We start from the raw sequence: 26,623 nt of genomic DNA on the forward strand, positions 1-26,623 counted from the left end.
AGTTGGAACTCAGAAATCGCGATGGAGCCCCGAGTCGAAGGTGTGGTAGAGAAGAAGCCAAGGTAGCCGTTCTGGGACAGAACAGTGCGCTTCTGAGAGTCCCAGCCTTGCGCTGTAGGGATGACATATGTGGATGGATGGCGGATGGCTGCGGACCGTGACGCTGGTGTGTGTGTGTGATCGGAAGCCCCTATCTTCGCGGTATCGTCGCATAGGGGAATTCTCAGGGAGCAGCAGTGCGGTCTGGAAGAGGACATACATCTAACCCACTCACATATTGCATACCTCGGTCTACACGCAGTTGAGAGCACTCGGGGGATTCAGAGAAAGGAAGAGAAATTCTTATTACTTTCTACGATAAGTAAACCATTACCAACAGGAATACGCATTTAAATCAAGACGCAAGCCCATCTTCAAAAAAGCAAAGAAACGACAACAAAAACGAACGGAGCAAAAGACCATCGAGAAAAAAGACAGAGCAAGAACAAGCATTCTTTTGATACAGACCAATGAAAGTTGTAGCGACAGAGAGCGATACGATTGAAGAGGACCTAAGGTAACCGTAACCGTGACCATGGCGGCTTGAAACATCGGACGGGCATCGGGAAGGTGGGGACGACCTGGGGATGACGCGGGAATCTGAAGGTCGCACCAGCTGCAAAGAAGAGAGAGAGGGAAAAGATGATGATACATTAAAGGTACTTGTTTCATTGTTCACTAAAAAAGAGGAAAAGAAAAAAGAAAGAGAGGAAAAGAGATCTTGAGAGACAGAGAAAAACTAAAAGAAGATTAACCGCAGAAAAAACCCCGACATAGTGCTAATAACACACATAAGGGAACCACTAAAAAGGGCCATGAATGCAACTAAATAAGGGGAATAAATCACGGAGAGAAAGGAGGTAGGCGGACGGGAGAGGTGGGTGGAGGGAGGGTTGTCGGAGAGAAGGGAAGGGAAGAGGAGAGGAGGAAGAGACATGTAAGAGGCATCGCTTATCCAAAACAGGATATTCATATCTTCATAATTTCATATCGCGTCGTGCTGTCGTCGTCGAGAGAAGCAGGAAAAAAGAGAGCCACATAGGTTCAACTTCACATCAAGATCACCACGATCACGACGACTCCTGCTCAACCTGTCCCTCCCCCTCACTCTCCGGCGCCCAAACTGGCGGGACCTCCCCGAACTTCCTCCCATGCACCCTAAACCTATACAAACACGTATATTCATCCCTCCCCCAATTATTCAAAATCCTCAACGACACAACCCCAAAGTCAACACCAAGCTCCTTGATCTTCGGATCCACACCAAACGTCTGCACATTCCTCGGCGCATGAATGTCATACGTGAAATTTGCCAGACGGATGTACGTCCCGCCCGATTTGGGTAGTCCGGGTGGGAGGAGCGCAGCTTGCGCTTCCCGATCCCTCTTCTCCCATGCATCATCGACGACCTCACCCGCAGCCTCAGCCGCCACTTTCCTCGAAAGCAACTCGCTGTCCTGCCATTCCTTGACTTTGGCGAGGTTGTCGGCGCCTTCGACGAGGCCCCAGACTTCCATCTGCCGAGGTGCGCTGCGCATGTCGAAGGCGGCTTCCTTGGCGACGTGGTCGATCGTGATTTCGTCGATGTAGACAGGTGCGGCGAGTGCGACGCCCAATCGGCCACTCGAGCCAAACATGGGCCAGCAATCGCCACTGTAGGTGTCAGGATGGAGAGCAGTAACAGGTGGTCGACCAATCGCTTTGCCGTTGTTCGTGATGAGACCAGCGACTTGCGCTCGGATAGAGTTGGGCTTGATCTCAAAGGTGGGAGAGGTAAGAGAGGGAATAACGCGTGCGCCAGCGGAATGGAGCGCGAAATCGACCTTGAGCTCCTTGTTGTTCATCGCGTTGGCCACAGAGTGGTCGACGAGTTGGGAGATGAGACCGGTGACATCTTGGCCATCTGGAGTGGTGATCTGCAAGCGACCCTTGGAACCAGCGATAACCTTGTTCCACCAGGCTGTACCGGCGGGAGGGGCAGGCGCAGCGGGTGTCGATGCTAGCTTCTTACCAAGCTCCAAAGCCTCCTTCAAGGGACCCTCGAAACCAAGCAACTTGTCCTCCAAAGCCTTGAGCTTCGCCCGAGCCTCTTCATCACTGCCAGCAGGAACCCGAGCCTTCTCCTTCTCGTACGCCTTTTTCTGAGCCTCGATTTGAGCCTGAAGCGCTGCGATCTCTTCTTTGACGCTACTGACAGTCGAGCCGAGGGCACCACGAGCGCGAGATTCGGTGTCCAGGATCCGCTTGGTCTCTGCTGACCACTTGCCCTCGATTTCTCCGAGTTTGTGGTGGATGTCCGTGAAACCTTTGGCAGATTCCTCAACCTTGGCCTTGTTCTTCTCGCTCTCGACTGTAAGTCCGGAAAGAGCCTTCTCGATCAGTGCCAAACGGGCCGTGACTTCGGAGATATCTTGTGGTGGGACGGGAGGTGGGACGTAGATGGGCGAGGTCGACCGGTCGAAGCTGGGGATAAGTGAATGGAGGGCGGGATGCTGGAGCATGTACCATGCCGAGAGGATGGTGGCCGCGAAGAAGATGTACTTGCCCACCATCCGGAAAAAGCCAGGTCGTGCACTCGAGATCCATTGCGATGGTCGGCTGAAGACAGTGTGGAACACCGTGCCAAAGCCACGACCAATAATCAGGGTTATGGACGATAATAAGACGAAGAATACGTTGAACATCCTGCCGAGAATGGCACCGATGGAGAATCGTTGTTGGGAGCGGACGGGAGTGGAGGACCGGGAGTTCTTCCGTGGCCTTCCTGTGGAGGGTGGTTTGCTCTGCGCTCGCGACTGTTTCGCAGTGGCTTCAGGTTCAGGGGGTTCGGATTGTGGACGAATGTCATCTTCGGGAACTTCAGGTATTGAATGCAGTCCACTTTCAGCCATTGAAAGGGATTGGTCGTCGGGAGGGGGCACAGGTTCCACAGATATCCGAGGGACGGATGCTCGCTGAGAGGCGGCGGCTGACTGAGATCGCTGGGGCAACGAGAGGCTCAGCCCGGTGCAAAAAGGCGGAAGTCGAGCAAAACTCACTATGTCTGACTGCGAGATGTCTTCACTGACATCCTCGTCGGCTGCTAGGATGTTGCTCTTGCTCTTCGTCCGTCGTTTTCTCGTCGTCTTGCCACCGGCGACAGTGGGTAGGTTGTTTAAACGGATTGCTGGTTTTGCTCTTCTTCTCCGTTTGCGATCGTCGTCGTCATCTTCCGAAGAGTACTCGTCGTCCGACGTGGGTTTGTAGGCTTGGTTATCTTTAGATATCCGGCCTCGCCTTCCACTAATTCGCTGTTCAGACTTTGCAGCCTGGAGGTCTTGGACAAACCGTTCCTCCTCCTCGTAGCTGTAAGTAGTATCGTTGCCCGGAGCGCTTCCACTCGGGTGCTCGACAGAGTTCCCCTCTCCCTCGGGAGTCCGTTCTCGTACATAGTAGGTTGCCGGGTCGAGTGCGGGCGCCAGCGCTCGCTTGGCGGCAGCGATGACAGCCTGGTAAGGGCTGGTTGCGCGGCCATTGGGACCAATGGAATCTTCGCCTTCGGAATCCGGCACGTGTTGTAGAGAACGGTTTCGCGAGGGTGGTTTCAAAGTGTTGGAAGAGCTCGCGCGACCAGCGATGCGGCTGTTGGGACCAGGTAACCGTCGAGCAGCGGCGGTTCGGGCCTGTTCCTCATATTCAACAGAGGTGCTCCGGGGGATGTGTTGCTGGCTCCGGGAAGAGGAGGCCCAAGAGTGGTTCGGGTTGTGTTGTGCAGCGATAGGCATATTGTCGCCACTGGCCTTGGCTGCTTCGATTGTAAAAGCGTTAGCGATGTTCACAGTTGTATCCTTGACGTTCCACTTGGACGGTGTTGGGTTTACTGTTGCGATTTTAGGTGCGCCTGGACGAGAGGCGAGTTCCGCTTCGCGTTGTTTCTGCTTCGCAAAACGTGCGAGGGCAGGTTCGTTTTCTTCCTGGTAGAGTTCGCGCGTCGGGGACGAGGGCTTTGGAGGGGATCTTGTTCCAAGCGTTCCCGGACTGTTGTGGCAGGTCGTCAGAGCGGGAGAAAATACCAGTGTAGGGAACGACACTGACCCAAAATTGTATGAAGTTGGGATGACCCTTCTAGGGCTTGTTCTATTGTCTTTTGGTAGTTGTTTTCCGAGGAATGTATCGCGATCTAGCCTTCTGCCTTGACCTAGCGGTGTCCCAGAAAATGACATGTAACTGTGCCAAACACAGACAACGTAAACCACGAGGATGTCGCCGTCTAGATTAACGGCAAACGCGTGTTATCCAGTTAATTTCAGTAGAGTAGTGGAGCCTAGAGGTCGTCGTGCGGCGGCGCTGCAGAACAGCAAAAACGGTGTTGTCGTCGTCGATGTGGTCGGTCGTTGGGAGAATGCAACAAGTTCACGGTCCAACCAAATTCAGATCAAGCGCGTCCACACGTTTACCCTTGTTTGTACATCGAAACACGTGGCCACCCACCGATGACAATGGCCTCCGTTCCAATCTGCGACACACAGCGCTTATTGTGCACTGCTAAAAGAAGCCAAATAGAAAAGAGCATTCGATGTTCTGTGAAAGGGAGCAGTTGGAGTAAGAAACAAAAGATAAGCAAAAAAAAAAAAAAAAGGAAAATAAATATTGAGACCCGTAGGTCTACCACTCCGGGAAAGCGTGTCATCCTTGTGCAGGGGCCATGCTAATCTTCTCTGTATCGTTCCAATTTTTTCGTATGTCACCCCGAAGGGGACAATCACCATTGAATTTGTGCTGCGGCATCAGTACGTTTTCTGTATTTTGTTCAGTTTGCGGGGTCCTGATGCACAGCCACCAAGCCTTTGACCCTGTCTCTATGGCGCGTCTCCCTTTACCGACAACCATAATGTACCAACCTCTTGTGTCCAGAGCGCGTTCATTTTTCACAAAAGGCTTTATATCCTCGATATACTATGTAACGAAACAAAGGTTTTGGCCTGAATCCAGCACAAACCTTACGGCAATAGCATCGGCATGGGGTTGTGCTTCATCCAGGCCTTCGGATCGTCATTTTCATCGATATCGCTATTCGCTTTGATCACGGCACCATGACCGAACTCATTTCGAGCTTGAATACCGTCTACATCCAACGAGGCTATCCCTTTGCTGTTTTAGTGGCGGATAATCCCCAACCAAGAACACGAGGACCGCGGGAGAGATCAGAGAAGCACCGTTCGACCTGGATGTGCGGTGTGCCTATAACGTTCCACCCTGGAACGAGACGGATTCGCACTTTCTCCCTTTGACGACCATGGATGCTGCTGTTGGCGACCCGCCGCAGACGTTCTCCAGTCGAGGATTTCGATCGCTGAGTTTTCTGACCCATGTGTTAGGCGTGTTCGCGTTTGTCCATTGTCCTGAACGCTCGCGCTGACGTTCTTTTACTCACAGGTTTGGCCGCAATAACACACTGTCTGTCTCGTCGTCTCCTCCATGAACGCTTCTCGAGAGAGGGATTCAAGCGAACGACATGGGCCCGTATCTGCATCATCGTGATGTCGACTTTTGCTTGGCTATTCACCCTTTGCAGTGCGTATCCATCCGTACCTGACTCGGCGTGCTTCCCTATGAGGAGAAACTGATTTGAGGATCCAGGTGGGACCATCATCCACGCAGCGGGCTTTGAGGGCTCTGAGCTCGTCTGCACCGCAGCCAGCTACCTCAGCCTCGTCTTCTACTCGCTCTGCAAGTTCTTCGTTTATGCTTATATTAGTGAGTTTAGTTGACCACTTCCGCTGACTTAGTTCTGACTGATTCGGTGTAGCTGATAGAGTCCAGGTTCTTTGGGCCCCAGATGCGAACAACGGTCGGCCACGGACGTACATCTACTTTACGGGTATAATCTCGGCTGTGGTATACTGTGTCATCGTAACACTGATGATTAGTAGTAAGTCTGCTTCGCAACCTTCCTGCCCCACAGATGCTAATATTTGGTTAGGTCCCATCTCTGAAATCAGAAGAGGCGAATGCGAGATTGGCCTCAAACCTCTCGGGTCAATACCCCTGCTGGTTTTCCATGTGTGAGCCGTTTTGACCCTCTACATCCGATGAAACTCATGGAGGGCCACTCAGCTACGTTAATATATTCGTCACTTTTATGTTTCTTTTCCCCTTGGTCAACTGGACGCTTATCACCGACAACCTCAAGCAGCTGGCTTACCGGCTTGCTCTGTGAGTTTATTTGACGACTTGGCCGCGATGACCCGATCTAAAACATACTCAGAGCGGCGTTCATTGCATTCTCAACTTCAACAGTACGCCGGCCGTCGTCAGTTTGTATTTTATAACCTAAAGTCGTCCCAGGTCAACACCCTCGTCCTCATCCTCTCCGACGGCCGCGAACTAGCATGGGTCAACCTGACAGCCTGTGTAGCAGACGTACGTCGTCGCCCTACCTCCTTGACGTCTCTATTACACAATTGACTCACGACCCCCACCAGATCCTCATAAACATCGTCGCAATGTTCTGGGCCTCGTCCTACGAAAAGCCTAAACCACCACTACCAGACCAAACTCCAAAACGCACTTCACGATGGGAAGGACGCCGTTCGCCCTCCGTAGCGAGTCTAACGTCGAACCGTACGAGGGCTTCTACCATCCGCGATTCTACCTTCCGGGAATACTCTATTCGCGACCGGGACCGTGATTCAGAATCCCTCGCCCTGAGTGCGCATAGTGCAGCTGCCGCCGCTCAACGTTCGAGCCGCCGGATGTCCCAGCCGCGTCCGGATTCGCTTCATCGGCTGTCGTTGCAGCCTCGGCCATTGGCGGATGCTGAGTTGGGAATTGGGATTGGGGCCATGGGTGGTATTGGGGTCAATGGTGGTTCTGGTGCGGGTACGGGTATGGGTGTTGCGGTTCCGCAGAGGGCGGGGAGGAGGTTGAGTCGGCCGATTCAGGGTCCTGCGCCGCCGGGTATGACGAGGAACTATAGTCCGCCACCGGGTGGTATGATTGGTGGGAATGGCGGGACTGTGAGCCATGGTAATCTGAACTCCAAACCAAAATCGAGGGCGGCGGGGCAGAGGCATAGTCGGTCAGTGAGTCAGCCTGTCAATGTTAATGGGAGTGCGAGTGGGAATGGGCATGCGCAGGTGCTGGGACAAGGACAGGGGCCGGTCCTCCCGACGACGAAGGAGAAGAAGCATTCATCGTTGGCGATGAGTTTTGTCAGTGCTGGTGGATGAGCGCTAGCCCCGACGTGTTCGACGTTGTGAAGACCGGTGTACTAGATGCGATGTATTTTATGAATGCTTGTGCAACATGATATTCAAGTTTGCTACCCCGTCTCTGGGCTCAGGATCGACGGATGCTTTGGTCATGGCCGAAGACAGGCGGCAGGAAGGTTGGCAGAAAGCTTAATGCTTTACAAGTTCCAGCCAGACCCTCTCAGTCCCCTTGTCAGGGTCAAAAGCACAGAAACTGCATGAAGAGGATGGGTGGGCAGGTATTAGGGTATGTTCGCCGTGCTTGCCAGCTCTCATACTGAATATTATCGTCCACATTTGTCACTTGGGAGGATGCGAAGCAGACTTTGAACTTGGAGTCGACAGATCGGACCTGAAGGGAATCGGGGACTGACTCCAGTCTTCGCTTTAGTCCAAGGGCTGTTGAAGCTGATGTCCAAAGTCTGAAGTGAATATACGATACCTGTGTCTCGGTGTAAGCATTTTTCGCCGAGTGGTTAGGCTGCGGGTACGAACATTTCCAAGTACCATGTACTACTTTGAGAATCGCGATTAAGCCGTAGTAACCCGGGGTACTATCACAGATAGCTGTATACATGCTCCTTGGAATTCTTGCCGGGAATCGAGGGCGCAGAGAAGGAGTCGGGGACTATTATCAATCACGATGGGTAGGGGTGCGACTTAGCAAAGGAGAAAGACAGACACCCGCCCTGAGAAGTAAATGCGATGGGCGAGTTCTTTATTCCCCGGGCAGACGGTAAATTGGACAACATCCCTGCACGAAATCCGCGGTCAAGGAAAATGTGGTATGTTCAGCTTCCTCGCCCATACGTACTTGGCCTGCATAGCACGAAGATCATCATGCCGGGATTTCAAGTTCGAGTCGAGCTGGTTCGCATGTTCATTGTGTGGTAGGCCGGGATCGTGCCTTCAATTCATCGAACAATCGAAAGATGAGATCGTCCCGCCCATCTCGAGTGGTAGCAGTGTATTGAACCTGCGGCATCTAGGATGTCCGAACAAAACCGAAGCCAAAGAGTTAATTTTGTGAAATAAGCGCCCAAAAAGCTGTTGATCGACAAGGATCGCGAAGTAAACGTTGACGGAGCGCCCATAGCTCACCGACGGAGGAAGCCGCAAGTCATCCCTATTGTCGCGGAAGTCAAAGGGCTGTGGCTGTACATGCATGGTTAGACCCGGAAGGCGATATGGGCGGTGAGCCTGATCCTGCAGTGCTGTTGAAAGACGTTAGCGCTCGTAGGACGCCATGTAGACGCCCGTTTAAGTTACACCGCTAACAAAAACTAAGCGGATTCGAGTTCGACGAGGGTAGCGGAAATTAAAAGTGATAGTTGAGTTGAGAAAATGGAAGGAAGGCAGTGAAGGTGGGCTTTTGACTATAGAGACTTGCTGTGCATACCATCGGAGGTTTGCCGTTTGTCCTTCAACGAAGGTTAATGATGCTGATATCTTGGGGTACTGTCAAAGAGAATTTGGTGGGGAGTCTGAAAATGGGGTTGCAGAGCTGTAGAGGACGGGGGACGTGGAGGTTTAGCATTGGAGGAAACTAACGAAGGAAGAACAGGGAGTGATAGTGGGTCATAACTTTAATGCGAGTAGGACTGCTACACTCTTCGCGTATGGACGCCTCCTCGCGATCGTGTACTCGTCGGATCAAGGGTGTGTATCTCAAGGCCGAGGAAGCTATACCATTGTCGAAGATATTGAGCGCCCGTCCCAACCTTGCGTGGTATAGTTCGAGGTCTTCCAGTTGAGCTGCACGCCCTTGCCAAGGATCCCCCTTTCCGATTAGTAACTGTAACTTAGCCATAGGCAAGCGTTTCATTTCTGTCAACACCATTGAAAGCCAGTCAGTTAGGTGGGTGGGAAGACAGGAACGGGCGACCGGGGATTTGAAGGTGACTTCAGTGACTAGTGACCGTTTGCAGAGAGGTGACATCCCCACTTCGAGTCTAAAGAGGCTCAACGAACCTACCTGGGGTCGCAATGGATACACACCACTTGTAAGCACCTCAAAAGTATTTTTTGTCTAAGACGCAACGCGTCGCGGATGCTCGGGCTGAATCGAACTTGGCCGAACTTGGTCGCTATTTGATTGATTTCCAGAAAGTAAAGCATCGCCACCAACACCCGCAGGGGAACATTGGTTTCCCCCCTTCCACGATGTTTAAACCCTTAACACTCAAGAAAGCAGGTCGCTTCTGCACCATCGTTACCAGCAAACCTTCGGCTACCTTCGGCTGCGACAAGCATCAGTGTGGAAACGGGAACAGCGCCCAGATGTCACCGTCTGCCGTTCACAATAAGCACGGCCAGCTATAAAACTCCGATGAAGAAGACATGGTCTGCGGACTGACCCTACCCAACGCCCTTCGCTAAACTTCCTTCGACGACGACACTGTGTTTCCAGCGAGATGGAAGAACTCCCACTTGAAATTTGGTTCTTGATCACCGAGTTCTTCACGGACGAGGACCTGTACAATGTCATCGGCGTGAATCGCTTCTTCTTCAACCTGGGTATGAATAAGAAGTACCGAGAAGTAACGCTAGATACAGGGGATAGAAAGATACGTAGATGGCTCGTTCGTGTCAGGTAAAGTCGCTCTACTCTTCGTTCAAACCTTGGTTCTTACACTAGGTGGACAGTGACCAAGGCATAGCTAGCAGAATCAGACGCTTAATACTGCATATCCATCCGGTCAATGAGCCTGCTCCGCAGGAGCAAAGTCAACGGAGCCTGCTTGACTTCCTTTTCCTCGCACTTGACCGCGTTCGACACGGCACTGCGAGCAACCCCAGCCCTAAACTCGAGCCTCTTGACGTCAACGGGATGATCGACAAATTCGTCACCGTCCTTCCCTTGATGACAGGGATCGAAGATTTTCGAATCGTGACCTGGGCCTTGCCACCACACTACAACCTAGACCAACTCTACCTCACCGCGTGGAGTATCTTTGGCAAGAACCTTCGCCGAATCTCCATTTGCGCCAACCTCGGTGGATACAAGTCCCTGCTCAAATCCATCCTTCATTCCCGTCCCTCAAGATTCTGGAGCTCGAATTCTCGGACAGCATCTTCCCTGATGACCCAGCCGAGTACGATATCCTGACGGTGGACCTGGTGCCATTCGTCAACGCACTCTCCCCACAGATCGAAGGCTTCAAGGTGCGGTCCTTCGCGAAACTAGACCTGTCAAGTCTATTCCTCAACATGCCGCCTTTCACTTCGTTGGAATCTACCTTAATCCGGATCCCCTTCGATTCGGCAGTCCGTCGTGATCCCAGTGGCCTCCGTCACTTCCTCCTCCGCTCGTCCGAAACGTTGAAGGATGTGGTGATTCGGTTAACGCCCATGGGACTGGCATTGCAGCCAGCGGCAGAAGAACCCGTGTGCGAATGGCTTGCGGAGTGCGTCGCTGACCCTGGTTGTTTTTCCAACGTCAAACGCCTCGATATCTGCCCTACCAACCTCCCTGCCGGAATCGACATCCTCAATCGTTGCATATCCAATTCGCACAGGCAAATGACGGAGTTTAGAGTTCGGGATCGCTATCTCAAGACTGAAGAAGCTGTCGCACTTTCGAAGACTCTAAGCGCCTGTCCCAACCTCACTACGTTGCATTTGAACATCTTCCAGCTGAGCCATAATGTCTTTGACGCCTTTGCGAGGGATCTGCCTGCTCTTCGCATCTTACAACTATGGATCGGCGAGCCAAGTTCGATGGTGTCGACGAATACTTCTACGACTTTGGTATGTGGTTTTCCGACTTGGGGATGGGGCGACTTCTGATGGTTCCTATGCAGGAAACATTCCGAAAGGATATGGAGACGAGGAGGTACATGGATTGGAAGCTGTGGGATTTAACCATCTGGGAAAGTGGGCATGACTTGGACAGCGAGACGATGCTCACCTTGATGCGAAGCATCCCGTCTCTCAAGAGTTTTGGGGCCAAATTCGAGGATTAATTCCTTGAAGAATGGTCCGATCAATTATTCCCCTGCTCTTTGGACTAGGCCTGTATTATAAACCCGAGGTTGCAGCTCGCTAATCCAATGACTCGAATTGATTTCAACCAGCTTCGCTGGCCCGTGCCTGCGGCACGGGTACGGTGGTTAGGGTCGGGCTTCGCCCTCCTGGCGCGGTGTACTCGCTGGCGCCCGCCTAGCGGCGGGCTCGCGCTCGTACACGGGTGTGGGGGTTCTGGCTTACATAAACATATTACATAACATTCTTGGGTAAGCATTTCCGGTGTGCTTTCATGTAGAGGATTCATGTAGAGGAAGTAGTCGAGGCTATACACCGTACGGACCGGAGCTGGTTGAAGCTCCGCCTCAAAAAGTTTTGACCCGCACAGCGTGGCAGAGACCAGGTTGCTCTATAACCACCATCTTCCAGCAACTTCGCTGACAGTTGCCTTCCCGTTGACCACAGCTTTCTTGGAGGTTTCTCTTCTTGAGTCCTTCACAATTTCGTCCAACTACTCCCCCAAACCCAGGAAACTCTGTTTAGGCAGAGAATTCATGCTTCGTCTTCCAATTGCTATACCGCAGCATAAACGTTGTTTGCACAGATCTTGTTTGCTTGTGAGACCTCGTTTTTCAAAATCTGTCCTCACATGTTTTACTGACCAATTCCTGGCTCATGCAGCGCTGAATTAACTCAACCTGCCCAACATGGCCGCCGGAATCGTCAACATTCGCCGCGACGTCGATGACAAGTTTTATCGATACCGGTGAGTCCCGCTTACGGTACGGAGAGACAGCCCGAGACTAATAAAATTCTGCAGCATGCCGCTCTTGACCACCAAGATCGAGGGAAAGGGCAATGGTATCAAGACTGTCTGTCCCAATATGTCCGACGTGGCCCGAGCTTTGAGTCGCCCGCCCACCTACCCGACCAAGTTCTTCGGGTGCGAGCTCGGAGCTCAGACCTCGTTCGACGAAAAGAATGATCGCTACATCGTCAACGGAGCTCACGACGCCAATCGCCTCCGCGAGCTTCTCGACGTCTTCATCGAGAAATACGTCCTCTGCAAGTCTTGCAAGAACCCCGAGACTGATCTCGTCATCCTCAAGCAGGGTCGCAACGAGGAGATCATCCGGGACTGCAAGGCGTGTGGCGAGCGTACCGAAGTCGACATGCGCCACAGGTTGACAACTTTCATCCTCAAGAATCCACCTGTCAAGGTCAGGAAGGGGAAGAAGAAGGACGTCGCTGGCGCTGCTGACGGTGTAGGCGGCGGAAGTCCCGATGCGACCGAGGGCAACGGCGAGGGCGACGCTGGCTACGAAAGCGACGATTTTCTCACCAAGAAGATCAAAGCGGAAGCCGCTGAACTCAATGCTGAAGCTTCCATCGCAGACGAGGGTTGGTCTGCCGATACCTCCCCTGAAGCCGTCAGGAGTCGCATCCAAGCTCTCGAAGCGGGCATGGCTGCCACTGTTCTCGGTGGTGACGACGAGAGCGACGAGGACGCAAACAGCCCCTACTCTCTGCTGGGCAAGTGGATCGAGGGGGAGAAGGACAGTGGAGCTGAGGACCCAAAGGCACTGTGCATCGCCATCTACAAAAAGGCTTCCGAGCTCGGTATCGAGAAGAAGCACAAGGCTATGACTATCATTGCCCAGGCTCTCTTTACCGACAAGATTGTGTCCGAGATTGAAAGCTATGCCCCTCTATTCCAGAAGGTACGTGTTTTGTCGAGGAGGACTCCTAAGTACGGTGCGCTGATGCTATGCCTTCTAGATGGTGACCAGCGAGAAGCACCAAAAGTCTCTTCTTGGAGGCATTGAACGCTTCATCGGCCTCATGCACCCTGACCTCGTGCCCGCCGTTCCCAAGATTCTTATGGCGTTCTATCAAGCCGATATTCTTGAGGAGGAGGTCATCACCCAGTGGGGCACCCATGTCAGCAAGAAGTATGTTGACAGAGATACGAGCAAGAAGGTCCGCAAGGCGGGCGAGCCTTTCTTGAAGGTACGAAACGTGTTTCCCTGCTTACCTGCTCCAACTAACATCCTCGTTTGTAGTGGCTCGAAGAGGCTGACGATGATGATGATGATGACGACGAGTGATTTCGTTTACAGTATTCTTGATTTTGTATCGTCAATGACTGTACTTTACGATGACAGTCACTATATGTCCCTTTTCTTGTTTTCATAATGTGATTTGCCTCGACGCCTCTTCATTAGTCGTCAGGCCTCAGGTTAATCCCATTTCTGTGATGCAAATTCGCCGACGCAAGAAAAATGGATTCTGTTGTGCATCATGAGACTAGTTATTGTCGAAGAGTTGACTCTCAGAACCAGGCGTTTTGCATGTAGTCTCGCCATGACCCAAGTCCAATCTCATGTTCCTAGTCCAATAAGCACGCTCAGACTGCTTTATGGGTGGTGCGATCAGCTGAACAAGGGCGTTAATTATTTTGTTTCCTGGTTGCAGCGACGACCAATGGCACTACTACCAACCTGGTGCAAAAAGAGCAAAACGAAAAAAGTAATGCCACGTACCCGGATTGAACGAGTGACCTTCCCATGAACTTGCTTGCTATCACAAGCTGTTACAAGTGGGACGCGCTACCACTACGCCAACGCGGCTTGTATTACAGAAGTCTAGTCTGCAACAACACCGCACATCTCGCTATTCGTATGGGTTGTCGCTTCTGTGAAGATTGAATGGTATCAAACACCAAGAAGCCTTCAGAGAAACTTGGCGACAACGAAGTTGATTGAAAGCCGGTAATCATGAAAGAAGAAAGGTCACACCCGCACCTGCGATAAATCACCACCCTGAATGCGAGGGTTATAGAAGAAATGTATCCCACCCTTCTCAGGCGTTCGCACCCTTCAATAAGTCAAAGAACAGACTACTTCGAACGTTTTACAAGCAAACGGGGTACAAACGCTTTCCTGGGATCAAGTTTCTACCCATGGCAAAGGTCGTGGATAACCTAACATACGAGATCGTACTTATGGTCATGGCCAATAGAAAGGTTCTAATGCGGCTTTCAAATCTTTTAGAACTGTTCCTGTGGCTTTCGATACTACCCCAATTTTTCTAAACCTTGCGTTTGATGGATCCATTCCGAAGAGGAAGCGTTGATGACCTCGCGGATTTGAGTTCCACTCGACCGGCAATTGCTTCGAGGAATCGTGCCCGCCTGTTCCATGTCGGAAGTCCAAGACATTGGAAAAATACAATGGAGTCGTTTGGGCATAATTGAAGACAACGGCTTCGAGGGTCTAGGTCAAAGAACCAGGAGAAGATCTTTTAAAGTTCCTCTTGGCCATCGGGGTCCGCAACGGCTTTGAACCACTATTTTCAGAGCGCTTGGCCCTTCCTCACTTTCCTCGTGTCATTAGGACATCCACTGCACTGCAATTCAGTTGGAAGATGCTGTAAGGGTGGGTATGTCAGGGATCAGATCGTGATGTCGCAGTGCGGCCCAGCCCCCCGGTGTTCACCTCGTGGTGCAAGTCGTATTCGGTGAGGTCTAGACAAGGTGAATGGACCGAAAGAGTAGTATTCGGATTGACTCTTACTTGTTGACTGCATCGTCGTATGTTAGTTGCAGTTAACGGATTCTGCACTAACAAGCCAGTGGCCATAGATTTTCGAGCGGTGTTCGTGTGAGTTAATGGGTCAACAACGGTCATCGACTGTCAGACCGCTTTAATATCTTAGAAATCCAGTGTAATAAAATGAGAATGACGGCTAATATTTCAAAGCATGTAATTGATATGGCGTAGGAATGAGATAACATTGGTGGTGTGTTGGTATAGTACAGTGACGACAGAGCACGTATGAATCCAGAGAACCCATTGACAAAGAAACTGCTGTAGACTAGTGTGAGATGACCCATTGTAACGAAAGCACGAAAGCAAGACCGAAAGCAATGCATGAAAACAAAAGATTAGAATGAGAAAGTCGAGCATGGAGTACAAAATGTCCCAAGGAAATGAATGGCAAAAAATTAACGGGAGAGGAGGAGCTTCATTAATCAATAGCATGAAGACCCGCTCAACGAATATGCCATCATTGTCTCGCGACGGGCAAAATCGTTCGAGTGGCCCAAGTTGAGGCCCCATGCCGCAGTTCTTGGTTCTGCATATAATGAAGCAGCATGGCCACCATCCCCGTTCATCTCATACCTCGGTCCTGCGTACCCCGGAACACCAGCAAAGTCGTCTTGCATCCGAGACCTATGAGCGGAGTATCCGCTCACCGACGGAGATTGACTGAACCCGGTCTGCCAATGCAAGCCTGATGTCGAGGCTGCATATTCCAACGACCGATTACTCTGGAGAGTATACGAGCCGGAGTGTGGAGGCCAGTAGCCCGAGTGTTGGTTCCCCATGCTCGATTCGGGGTAGGGAGACGATGAATGAGGGGAATCATGGGATCTGGGAAGGTGTGAGGAAGAGGGATGAATGGGAACGGGTCGGTGGAGCTCGGTGGCGGTCGTAGGTCTAAACTTCGACCCATGGTCGGTCGGCACGTTGAAGTGGTAGACGATGGAAACTTCTTTGGCAGTGGAGCTAGGAGCCATCGTAATCGCACTGGCAAGCGAGTTTGAATCGCGCGACGTAATGTACGACCGAAGGACTTGGACAACGGTGATGTGATTGGGATCTAATGGCAATGAATCCAGGTCAGAAGAGAATGTATATCGTAAAGGTTGGAAACTTACCTTCCCGTTCACAGAGTGATTGCCAAAAGTCAGGAACGAGGTGGCAAGAATAAACCTGACCGCCGGACGTGGTAATGTGTGACGATGGCGACTCGATACGGAGAACGCTGGTGTGCCTATGGATCAGGTTCGACTCCTTGTACACTGACCACGACGTCTCCTGAACCAGTGGCCAAGGCGAGAAGAGCTCGATCGCATTCGAAAAGAACGCGAGAGCTGGGGAATGTCTGCCGGACGAGGAGATGCTCGAGTGCTGGTGGATGGGGCTAAGATAGAGAGAGATCGGGGTGTTCATGTCGTTTGGAGTGAACTGGAGGCGTGGCACAGGGTAGCCGCTCCCAAAGTGCCTTTCACCGGGCAATTCGATTTGCACATAGACGACAACCTTGTCATCGGAAAGCGAGGGACTGGAACTCAGCTCGCGAGCCGACAGGGAGGGCGTGGGTGAGGCCTCCGTCTTACACTCTGGAGCGGGTACCTTGCCCAGGAGCTGATAGACTAAGGGTCTCGATGAGAACCAGTCCTTGGCACAAAAAGAAGGGAAAACGTACGCTTCGGATCCTTGCAGGTATCGCGCAACTGCTGGAGTCGGCTACCAACCTGTTTTGCAGTGCGAAGTTTGCCAGTCTTCTCGAATATATAATCCGAGATGAATCGATTGCGCATGGGATAACGAACGCCATGCTTGCTCGTGGTTGGTCGAGTTTCTATTTTGCGATACTCTTCCAACGCTGTGTCGGAAAACACCGAATCAGCTAAATGCGGTACTCCAATCACAAAGGGTTTGTCTTACCTTCGATTAAAGCACCCTCCCTGATGAGGAAGCAAGGCGAATGTTAAATGGGGACAGTTCGACAAACGACGAGAATAGATACTCACAACGCTGGTGGCCAGACTGCTTCTGGCTTGCCTTTCAAAGTCTTCCAGCTGCGACGACCAGTGGCTGCAATTTGGGCAGCGTCACGGTTCTTTTGACCCTCCGATGGGGAGTAAGAGAGGTCGTCGACAGTGGACATGGCAATAAAAGTGATTTGTTGGCCCTTTGCAGAGCCTGGTGCAGCTGGGAACCATTCTCCGGACTCCATTGCAATGAAGATAGACGCGTTAAGTGAGCAGAAAGTCTGGAAAGGAGCGAAGGGTAGCTCGAGGACGAAGAGCTTTGGTTTTTTTGGCACTCATCAAGTCACTTCCTTTATATGCATACCAAGTATCTAGGAACAACCGGGAAGATCTCTGGATGCTGACTACTGTGGGCTCCGGGAATCGGGGCTAGTGAAAGTGGTTTGCTCAAAGCACCGCTTCCATTTTGGCGACCCGATCTGAATTGAAGCCGAGAGTCGAACCGAGCCAGGTCTCTCGAAGCCCGCTTAGAGAGATACACGGTGCGTCTTTATTACCCCGATGGAGGGGAGCCGTGAGCTGCTCTATGTCGGTGAAAGCGTGTCAATTTCACTACACCTAGTCACAGCGTATCAAAGTGTCCACACTTCAGCGGCCAAGGAAAAGACCCAGGGGCCTGCGAATTCTGGCAGAAAAGAAACTGTGCGTTCTAATGTGCTGTGCTGGGTTCTGTGTTCTGGGGGGTGGTCGACTGGTCATTCAAGTTGCGTGAGAATCAGGGTGAGTTCAAAGCAAAAAGGGGTGACAATGTTGAACAACAATGTCTCGAGGTGCTGCGGGAATCGCTCATTGTCAGAAGAATCCAAGACACTTCGAGTTCGAGGAGAACACTGTAGCATCAGGTGATAAAGCACAGCTTGTCGTCTATCGACCCGAGGATTCCGGGTTCGTTTCGGAAATCTTCCTGGTTTGACCCTGCACTTACGGCCTTTGAACACATGTAGAGAGGGGTAAAGTTGTTTCTCTTAGTGAACGACGGATGGCCATCGCTACGATCTAACCCCAAATACGTGGCTACTACCCACCAAATGTTAGGAATCACTATCCAAAAAACCCAAACCCTCCTTCCAAATCGCGCTCATTGAGATTCGACCCGAGACCACGTTCCCCTTTAGACTGCTCTGTACCTTTCTGAGGGGTCAGTCAAACAAGCACTATCATCAGTCTGCGCCTCGTTCGTCTCCGTGCCCAGGTCAGATTTCTTCCGATTGGGCACAGCGGACTCATCAAGTCAAAATCCCAAACAAGGATAAGTCCGAGCCGTAGGATACCTTCAGCTCACCTTAATCCTTCCTATCCCTGGCCATGGGCTACGTGAGCTTTTCGAGCTTTACATGGTGCAAGACGCTCTCGTAACTCCCGGTGTGACATCTACAGGAGCTGTCGATAGTATCAGGTATGTTCCGAAGCATCTGCCTTCGAATTCGACCCATGACAGGACAACCAGTACATAGCGTCCCCGGCTGATTTCCTTCTTAGCGGGGAACTTGCAGCGGTGTCTGTGCACATATAAAAAAGAACACGAGGCATTCGGCACTCGGTTTTCTCTTGTTTACCGTACTATCATCACATGTTGCTTGAAATGTCCGTTTAGAAAGCCTATTCTAACTAACGCTCGACCAGGTCGACGGCGAAGTCTCCTTTGCTGAATCCACAAAGTCATAATATTCCAAAGCCAGCGAAAGCGATCAACGACATAGAAATATGTACCGGTCTGATGCCCTACTTAATATTCGTCCATCGCTTATCTACCTATAGACACGGTCCGAATCCGAGCAAAACCTCCACCCACAGGCGGCAGAGCTTGTCCAGGGGAAACTTGTCTCCTTGCGAGAAGGACATCTTCACCTGGTCGAGGCTTTACGTTGTCTCGGTGGCGAAGATCCGGAATTAAGCCCTACGGTGACTTCGGTAATCTTGGGAGTTTGGTAGCCAGCCAGAGGCGCGAGCAATGTGGTAAAGCTGATTTGCCCAGCTGATGTTACACCTTCCTATCGAGGTACTACCTTGATTTAATCCGGATAGACTAGATTCGCTTTGGTCTCCTCCACGATATCCTAACTGAGACTGAGTGACCTTTTGAGAAGAACTTCTGCGGATCAAGCAAGCCTGTTGAATCACTAAGCTCCCACTTTCGCCATCCAACACCAAAAGGTCGAGGCTTTGAAGTCACCCAACTTTGCAGGCCAATGACGCACTACCAACCGATTCGACTCGTCAAGAATAACCCGCCCTTGTCCTTCCATTCACCAACTGAATCAGCAAATAGGCACAGGTCTGTGAATTCCTTGTGCCAAGAAAGTTCAAAGCGAGCGGAGTTGCATTGGAGGGAAAACCGAAGAAGTTGGCGCTGGCTCGACGGTCACGAAGGAAGCGCCCAAGAGTGGAGCCCACCTCGAGATGGGGTATCAGCCGGGGGCGCCTTGATCGCCTTGAAAACTTCATGCCTTCTCATTCAGTGTTACGGCACCGAGCCATCGATAGCCCTGCGCAAACCCAGGACTTGTCCTCGATGGGGTATGATCTGTGGGGGGCCATTCAACCTATCCGCATCACAGCTCCGTGAACCCGTACGTCCATCGACCCACTAGAATGCAGAGAATGAGGAGAGAATGACGGAGGGGTACGGGGTCTTCTTATTTCCCCGCGTTGCGCACGAGGAGGCTAATGTCGTCAAAAAAAAAACATATGACCTCTCACCTACGTGAAGTAGAATCATCGATATAGTACATGCGACGATTGGCTGCCGAGACACCCTTGACAGGGAGCTCCAAAGCCCCTTTGAATCCACCTTCACCAAGAGTCCAGACTTCTGCCATATTCGAATATTCGAAGCAATCTTGTACTATGCTGTTACAATAGTGGTATCTTTCTCCCTTGTTTTCAAAGTCAGCTTAGGCTCCCTTGTTTCTTTCAATTGAGGATTACGAGCTGTCTTGGCAATGCTAATAGAATCACCTTTGGAGTCAAGAGTGAATGTCGCGTTCTGGAGCCTAGACTCAGAAGCCAACCCCGAGGGAACCGCGATGGGCGGAGGGAGAAGGAAAAAAAAAGCAGTAGTGATTCATGCCAAGACACCGAGGTAGGAGGAAGCCATCGACATCATGATAGGCGCCGTTTGAGAGCTAGATATTGATCTTTCGTTGCTGATTGGAGGGAAGGCTCCGCCTACGTCATCATCACTTTTTCCACTTGTTGGACCGAAGGCCTCGCCCACTATACAGGTTTACAGCATAAAACATCAGCTGTATAACTAATAACGTATTGGAATTGAATAGACACGTGAACCAATCGCGCCCAGGAAGAATCCGTATAGCTGGATGAAAACTTCTCTGAAAATTTAGAGGCAGGCCCAAGTACAGGGAAGGTATTGATTAGACGCTCTACAAAACTGATGTATGACGTCCTGCGGAAAGTTACATTCACTTGAGGCATTTGTATTGGACTGCTGTGAGTTCATGAATTAACGACGGAAGAGAGCAAGCTCGCTTATCGTGTGTGGCGGGCGATAGATAGGAAGGAATTAATGAAATGCGCATCGGAGCAGAAACGAAAAGGTCTCCCGTGTTGCAGTCAGCCGGGGTGTCTACCACCTACGTTATTGCCTCTACAGACCTAGACATAACATAAAGGCCGTAACGCGGAAAAGTCGAGGCCTAACAATTAAAACATATGGAAGTGAAGTGTTTTTCAAGTGTCCCAAACTAGAAGCGAAGACGATCCTTCACAAGGTCCTTGACCTCGTCAGTGGCGTCCACAACACGCCCCCCCTTGCATCCTCGTGTCAGAATCGAACGGGATGTTTCCGGAATATGGACTTCAGAAGGCATGGATGTAGTAACTTATTGTAATCCATGGATGGATCATGGGGAACTTCGGCGTAGGGATGAGGGTATGAGTTCACGAGCACACTGGACACTCACGTTCACCATATTCCACTTCCCGGACCACCCGAGATATGCGGTGGTTTTGAGGTCTCTCTTGGTAAGTTTTAGACTATCGTTAGATTCAGTGTGATATGGCATGGTTAAGGTAGAACATACGAAACGAACCAAGCTCGTACCATAGGTGATTCCGAATCTCCATCATCCCCGCTAAAGGCAGCGTGTCCGAACACCTACCACAGATCGCGGATCGCAGTTTTCGGCAACACCGGGGAGGGATGTGCTCCGGGACGACGAGTCTGCTGTGCGACAGAACTTGAGGTGGAAAGTCGTCGGTCACATATGACCAGTAGGATTTGAGTAAGGACGAGAGAAACCAGTGCAGACACAAGAGAAACGCCGTCCTCGAGACTCTTGGTGCTCCTCGAGTCGCCCCGTCGGTCAGATGCAAGGGATTACCATCTTACTCCATTTCTGCAGTGTGGGCATTGAAGGCCATGAGAAGCCTAATCGGAGGCTTCGACAGGCTAAACATAGGCTTGCTTCTGTGTGATCAAGTTTCCGACGGCCGAAAGGGAGAAAAACACGAGACATGAGGCGCCAGAATTAGGCTACAGCCGCGAGTCGAACAGCCAGTACAAGGTTCGGGTATGGAGACCGTCGGTCGCACGCAAATGTCGGAGCCAAGTGTGGGTAAAAACTCAGCTGCTTCTGTTGACGATGGGAGCGGGAACATCGTGCACCGTGGACGACTTGAGACTGCGGAGTGCCACAAAAACTTTGGGCTTGAATCTGTTGGTTTGAAATTTTTCGAGTCAGAAGAAGCTGGACGCCTAAGCGCCACGGAGAAAGAATGTCATCGGGTGCTCGTCAAATGGAGCCCCTGAGTGGGGAGAGGGTGCTCAGATGCACCGACGTGTAAGTGCAAATAATTGGCGAGTCGCAAACGAACGAGTACGAACCGATTCGCCAACGAGAGCCAACAGCAGAGCGACGACAGGCACAACGCCTCCGGCGTCAGAACCCGTCATCTCGTTTATCGCGGAGGACTGTCGATACGAAGTGCCGTTGTGTGCCCGAGGGACCCCTTGGCCATGAGCTTGCTTTCATTACGCCAGAGGTGGTAGGTTGAAGCCCAGGAATAGCGATGGGTGGAAATGAAAACAGGGGATGATTGAGTATAACGGGACGGAGGTGCAATGGCCGATGTTTCATTTGTCACGAAATGTCAGGAAAGTGATATCGTTGACGGGAGAAAGAAAGAGTTGTCGTGGAGGCGCAGGTCCAGGGGCACTGCATTCGCGACATGCGGCCCCTCGACATCATCTCACGTGACCTCTGCCGGGGAACAACAGGGAACAACCGACGGGGGTCGGACTCGGACTCGGAGGTTGGGCGACAGCCGCAGGGAACGCTTGCTCAGGTCGATGACCTGGCCCACCCTGCCACTGGTTACGTCGACCAAGCAAATCTAGAACCTTCGGGGTTTGGAATTGAACAACGCAAACGATGACGATGGGACGGAAGACCTGCAGAAATGCCAGCTAGGCGGAAGAGGGGGGGAATTATCAGCACAACGTCTCGGAGCAGCCGATAGAACAGGAGGAATAAAACTGGCCAAACCACCTGTCCAAGCACATACGCAACAGCATGTAAAAGAAATGGAAAAGATGAAGTGCAGCATAAGCAAGGGGGTGCTTATTATTATACAACTACAACTAGAAGCGCGTTGTGATAGTGTATCGACGGCTGGAAAAAAAAAATCTAAATGATGCAGGGACAGCACACGCAAAAAAGCAGTTCAAAAGCCGAGCATGAGGTTGATCACTCGCATGTGGGATGAAGGGACTGTGTGTGCGACGTGCGACGATGAGGCGATTACTCGGTGATTGGGAAAGTTGGAAAGGAGAAAATGCCACAATCGGGATTGGGGAAAAGAAGTGGGGTATGCGAAATAAACTCAAATCGTAATATACCGAATGCGTGGAGAGGTTGGGGCAAAGCTTCGAACCAAAATGTCTAGATGAGCAAAGGGGATGGATGGTCCAAGTGTGTGATCGTGGCCTCGCGCTGGGTTCATTTGAGTTTGATGATTTTCATTGCTGGCGTGAATGGGAAATTGCCGGTAAAGAAATTGACGCAAATGAGGTGGTGGGGACGTGGCGGGTGATGTAGGAGGACGTCGCCCTTTGGCCGAGGTGATCAACGTGCCAGGGAGGATGACCGTAACCCCTGTGCCAACTCGGATTTCCACTCGAGTCTTTTGACGGCTTCGTTGTAATCGACCCATTCTCTTCTCCGCTCGTGCCTCTCTAGCCAATCTTGGTCGAGAGTCGAGACGTCCAGTTCATAAAAATGGTACGTTGTGGAGGGTGATGGTATTGTCGTTACGTATCTGGTGATGGTGCCACGTACGCCAGCTGCAGAGCGTTGAAGGATGAAGATGCATGCATGCAAGCAAAAAGAAGGAAGAGAGAGGATATCAGGAGGTGAGGAGACGGTGAGAGGAACAAAGGGTAGGACCTTCTTCCAACGCCTCTCTCGAGGCTGCAGCCTCCAGCTGCACATCAGACGGTTCCCATCCTCCTTTGGGCACTGTTTCAGATTCATACAAAACGTCAGCCAATCCGCTCGTAAGACCAGTGGAGAAAAACCGAGCAATGACAAACGGCAAGCCATGGGGCTCGTTCGAACAGCAAAACGAATGAAGAAAAGGAGATAATGGTACTTACAAACCCAGTGATTCGGTCTTTTACGGCTTGTGACGACGAGCACCTTTCCAGCAGCTCGTGAAATAGGGATTGCACAGCACACGACACGGGGAACGAGACGACCTTTGGTGCCCATGATGAAATGAAGTGGTGCTGATGATGATTGGTTTACGGTGGTTGGTTGAGAACTGGGTTTGAAGGCGGGTCAACTATAGCTTCATGAGCTAGTGGACCAGTGACGATGGATTCCGTCAATCTCTGGACGGGCGAACTGTGTTCCTTGTGAAACGGGGGACGAGAGCGCGCACGGGGGGAGATAAGTGGTGGAAGGTTGTTGGTAGATTAAAGGAAACTGAACAAGGTGTTGATAACTGGTGTCTGTGGAGAGAGTGGGGGAATCCGGTTAGGCTTTAGTGGACGTTGGGTTTAAGAAGAAAAAGCAATCGTCGGACCTAGAGTTGGTTGTTTGGTTGAAGGTCTAAATAAGTCGCCGGAATTAATAGACAAGTAGGCAGAGACGACAATTAGATATTGAATAAAGCAGGGAATCAACGCTGGAACGAGTGGAACAGAACGAGTGCTCGCTCTGTATTCCTCTAATTTTACGTTGCCTAATCCACACACGCACGTTGGTCCCAACTCCGGCCGGCACCGGAACATCCCGTCACAAACTCCGACTCGGCGCCCCGGCATCCCCACCTCCTCCGTCACCTCGACCCTTCAAGCGTCCCACTCTCCGCTCTCAGCACACATCCACAGTCCAAAAGCGCGTTCCATTCCTCGAGATCCGAAGACAGAGATAAGGAATCAAAAATAAATAGCGGTGTGTACGGGTATATCTATCGCGTTCACTCGTTCCAGCTGAAACGGGTACTCTTGTCAACACACCGTCTAGAATTCAAATCGAGAAGCACTCACGCGACAAGGAACATGCATAAAACTCCGAAGGCCATTGCACCAAACTGTACGTCGAAGCCCAAGTCAGCAAATGCGACCGAAGCCATCACAGATCACGAGTCAAAAAGTACCTCTCGAAGAGCCTGTTTTGCCCCTTTACTTTCCGTAAGAAGCCTAGAAGATTCGCGTCAGAAGAGTCATGATCGAGGTGGAGTCAGAGATGAAATGGAATTTGCGACTTGGAGCAGACATGGAGAAACATGAAGCTCGAAATTTCGAGAATGGACAGGTCAAAACTTGAGCAAGTCATCACTTACGTCGGGAGAACGGCCACAGCTCCGATGTAAAGGAAACCTCCGGCGACAAACGGTATCACCTGAGAAAGCGCGTTGACAGTCCGTGGTCAGTAAAGCGAACGAGAACAGAGAAAAAACTTGCTCACCAGGTCAGAGAGTTGCACTGTAGTCCCCAATAGTCCAGTGGCGTTCTGCCTCACCCCAGAGGCGAGGTCGACGAGAGGTGGTTCTTCACCGGATGCGGTTGCATTGTGGACTGCTATGCCGATAAATGTTCTTTTTTAAGGTCAAGATCAGCATGATGTGATGGACGATTGTTAAACGTTCGTACCCAAGCTGTGAAGAGACGTCATGATGTTACCAACGTTGTTCCCCGAGTACACTCTCTCGATACATAGAGGGAATAGGCATAATTGACACTCACAAAAGCACCGATGGCAGTCAGAAATTGTGATTGCATCGCCTGGCGTTTGGTGAAGCCGCTCCGGATGAGGATGGAATAATCGGCAATTTCATGGGGAATTTCATGCGCGAAACATGCCAGAGTGGTGGTCGCACCAATCAATGGGGATGCGTAGAAGGAGGCTGCCATTCTGGAATAGAAGGAAGGGGATGAGGAAGTGGGTTTGTTGGTCACGCTATCTGGAGCGCTGTGAAAACCACTTACGCGAGGCCATCGGTTCTGCGGGTTGGCGATGAACGTTGTTCAGCGCCACTAGGAAATGCGGGATAGGTCAAAGGGTTCTTACATGTTATGGACAAAGTCTCCGAATAGATTGAGGTACGCGGACAGCTTGGAAGGCCCGGAAGACGCGGTATGCGGGGCTTCTTGATCTTGACTATTCGACTTTTCTGCATTCTTCTCACTGCGGTTCTTCAGTCCATTCTGGGAAACAGATTTGCTTGCTCCAGACGCGTCTACTGCAACTGGTTCTACGTGTGGTTGGTGACTGTGTGAGTGCGAATGCGAATGACCGCCCTCCTCGTCTCCGCTCAACACTCTAAGAGTCTTTTCCATGAAAAAGAAGGTTGCAAACCCAACGAAAATCCCGAGTCTACGAGGGAGGGAACGATTTGCATCCGAGGTACAGAGGTATACTAAAAAGGTAACTCACCCAATTAAAATATTGCGCTTCTCTTCGACCACCACCACATGTACGCCTTCCCCTTGGTGTTCGCCCATGAACGAGTGAGGGATTAGGTGAAGGAAGACATCAGACAGAAGTCCGCCGGTCTGCAGGCAGATAAGAAATGTCAGAAGACCGGATGAACGTGTCTGGAGGACGTGATAGTTAAAAACTGTGACCCACAGCGAAAGCCGTCATGGTATTCAACGTGTTGGCATTGATTTCAGCGGGTATAAACGCGAGGATGAAGTTGGGTATCCTGTATCGAATGTTTGAGACCTTGATTGAACAACACTGGGAGGCCGCAGACAGAGATCTTGCTTACGAGCTGATGTAGAAGGTGCCCAATATTGCGTTCCAAGCTGGGCCGAAAGGGAAGAGGACAGCAAAGATCTGGCGGAGAAGCGGCGATTGCTCATCCTCCAACGCCTGCTTGAGCGCACCGAGTTTCTTCAACGATTCACATTCATACAGTTCCTTCTCCTGGATAGACACGAGTTTGAGGTTGAGTAACGCGGTGAAGAGAAATGGGATGTGATTTTGTTGTCGTCACCCACATCAACCGAGAGAACCGCTTCTGTTCCGCTCTTCACGTCGGCGGTGTGCCCTCTGACTTTGACGACGGCCAGAAGTGCTGCAGCGAGCGTTAGAAGCAGTAAGGAGCGACTTCTGTAGGCCATTTTGTCGGCCTTGAGGGTCGAAATGAGTGACGGGGAAAGGGAGGGGACTGCCTTGGACACCGTGTACGCCGGCGCCTTGACGCTCTCAAGGCATGGGAACAATGTTCCACTTATGGAAGTCCCATCAATCAATTAACCCCTATCGCTATCTATTCCTTCTCATGGCTG

General features: G+C 51.3%; 7 protein-coding genes and 1 non-coding gene across 8 annotated transcripts; 3 read left to right on the top strand and 5 right to left on the bottom strand.

Moving 5' to 3' along the window:
- Positions 1-817: 817 nt before the first annotated feature.
- Positions 818-3,803, bottom strand: CC1G_11655 (spindle pole body-associated protein sad1; the record flags this gene model as incomplete). The annotated part of the gene is made up of 2 exons (XM_002911325.1): positions 818-3,020; positions 3,078-3,803. The coding sequence occupies 2 exons, from the start codon at positions 3,801-3,803 to the stop codon at positions 1,110-1,112; spliced, it is 2,637 nt and encodes an 878-aa protein (XP_002911371.1). The 3' UTR covers positions 818-1,109.
- A 1,730-nt stretch (positions 3,804-5,533) lies between these two features.
- Positions 5,534-7,250, top strand: CC1G_14369 (hypothetical protein; the record flags this gene model as incomplete). The annotated part of the gene is made up of 8 exons (XM_002911326.1): positions 5,534-5,606; positions 5,659-5,775; positions 5,828-5,950; positions 6,002-6,083; positions 6,136-6,234; positions 6,287-6,317; positions 6,367-6,441; positions 6,504-7,250. 8 exons carry the CDS (start codon positions 5,534-5,536, stop codon positions 7,248-7,250), a joined length of 1,347 nt encoding a protein of 448 aa, XP_002911372.1.
- A 2,435-nt stretch (positions 7,251-9,685) lies between these two features.
- On the top strand, positions 9,686-11,337 carry CC1G_11158 (hypothetical protein; the record flags this gene model as incomplete). The annotated part of the gene is made up of 4 exons (XM_001838663.2): positions 9,686-9,864; positions 9,918-10,219; positions 10,279-11,021; positions 11,075-11,337. The coding sequence occupies 4 exons, from the start codon at positions 9,686-9,688 to the stop codon at positions 11,234-11,236; spliced, it is 1,386 nt and encodes a 461-aa protein (XP_001838715.2). The 3' UTR covers positions 11,237-11,337.
- A 322-nt stretch (positions 11,338-11,659) lies between these two features.
- CC1G_14370 (translation initiation factor) lies at positions 11,660-13,345 on the top strand (the record flags this gene model as incomplete). The annotated part of the gene is made up of 5 exons (XM_002911327.1): positions 11,660-11,854; positions 11,919-12,003; positions 12,058-12,958; positions 13,017-13,247; positions 13,301-13,345. The coding sequence occupies exons 2-5, from the start codon at positions 11,945-11,947 to the stop codon at positions 13,343-13,345; spliced, it is 1,236 nt and encodes a 411-aa protein (XP_002911373.1). The 5' UTR covers positions 11,660-11,854; positions 11,919-11,944.
- A 425-nt stretch (positions 13,346-13,770) lies between these two features.
- Positions 13,771-13,867, bottom strand: CC1G_20090. The gene has a single exon. It is a non-coding gene; the product is annotated as a tRNA-Thr (tRNA).
- Positions 13,868-15,270: 1,403 nt separating this feature from the next.
- On the bottom strand, positions 15,271-17,109 carry CC1G_11160 (hypothetical protein; the record flags this gene model as incomplete). The annotated part of the gene is made up of 5 exons (XM_001838665.2): positions 16,840-17,109; positions 16,754-16,773; positions 16,512-16,691; positions 15,961-16,458; positions 15,271-15,902 (listed from the first exon to the last, which is right to left on the bottom strand). The coding sequence occupies exons 1-5, from the start codon at positions 17,043-17,045 to the stop codon at positions 15,271-15,273; spliced, it is 1,536 nt and encodes a 511-aa protein (XP_001838717.1). The 5' UTR covers positions 17,046-17,109.
- A 5,667-nt stretch (positions 17,110-22,776) lies between these two features.
- On the bottom strand, positions 22,777-24,008 carry CC1G_14371 (hypothetical protein). The gene is made up of 4 exons (XM_002911328.1): positions 23,908-24,008; positions 23,477-23,833; positions 23,268-23,339; positions 22,777-23,164 (listed from the first exon to the last, which is right to left on the bottom strand). Exons 2-4 carry the CDS (start codon positions 23,589-23,591, stop codon positions 22,947-22,949), a joined length of 405 nt encoding a protein of 134 aa, XP_002911374.1. The 5' UTR covers positions 23,592-23,833; positions 23,908-24,008; the 3' UTR covers positions 22,777-22,946.
- Positions 24,009-24,665: 657 nt separating this feature from the next.
- Positions 24,666-26,482, bottom strand: CC1G_11161 (ZIP Zinc transporter; the record flags this gene model as incomplete). Its single annotated transcript, XM_001838666.2, has 9 exons — positions 26,333-26,482; positions 26,101-26,258; positions 25,959-26,034; positions 25,764-25,882; positions 25,398-25,703; positions 25,316-25,330; positions 25,081-25,241; positions 24,795-24,904; positions 24,666-24,728 (listed from the first exon to the last, which is right to left on the bottom strand). Exons 1-9 carry the CDS (start codon positions 26,453-26,455, stop codon positions 24,666-24,668), a joined length of 1,131 nt encoding a protein of 376 aa, XP_001838718.2. The 5' UTR covers positions 26,456-26,482.
- Between the last annotated feature and the right edge of the window lie 141 nt (positions 26,483-26,623).

This window comes from Coprinopsis cinerea, assembly GCF_000182895.1.
Source record: "Coprinopsis cinerea okayama7#130 chromosome 4 map unlocalized cont3.4, whole genome shotgun sequence".
Classification (NCBI taxonomy): Eukaryota; Fungi; Basidiomycota; class Agaricomycetes; order Agaricales; family Psathyrellaceae; genus Coprinopsis; species Coprinopsis cinerea.

Coding starts and splice junctions, on each gene's coding strand:
- CC1G_14371 (XM_002911328.1), bottom strand. CDS start 23,591: ATGGGCACCAAAGGTCGTCTCGTTCCCCGTGTCGTGTGCTGTGCAATC. Junction 23,340..23,476: donor AAGACCGAATCACTGGGTTT/GTAAGTACCATT, acceptor AATCTGAAACAG/TGCCCAAAGGAGGATGGGAA. Junction 23,165..23,267: donor GAGAGAGGCGTTGGAAGAAG/GTCCTACCCTTT, acceptor AACGCTCTGCAG/CTGGCGTACGTGGCACCATC.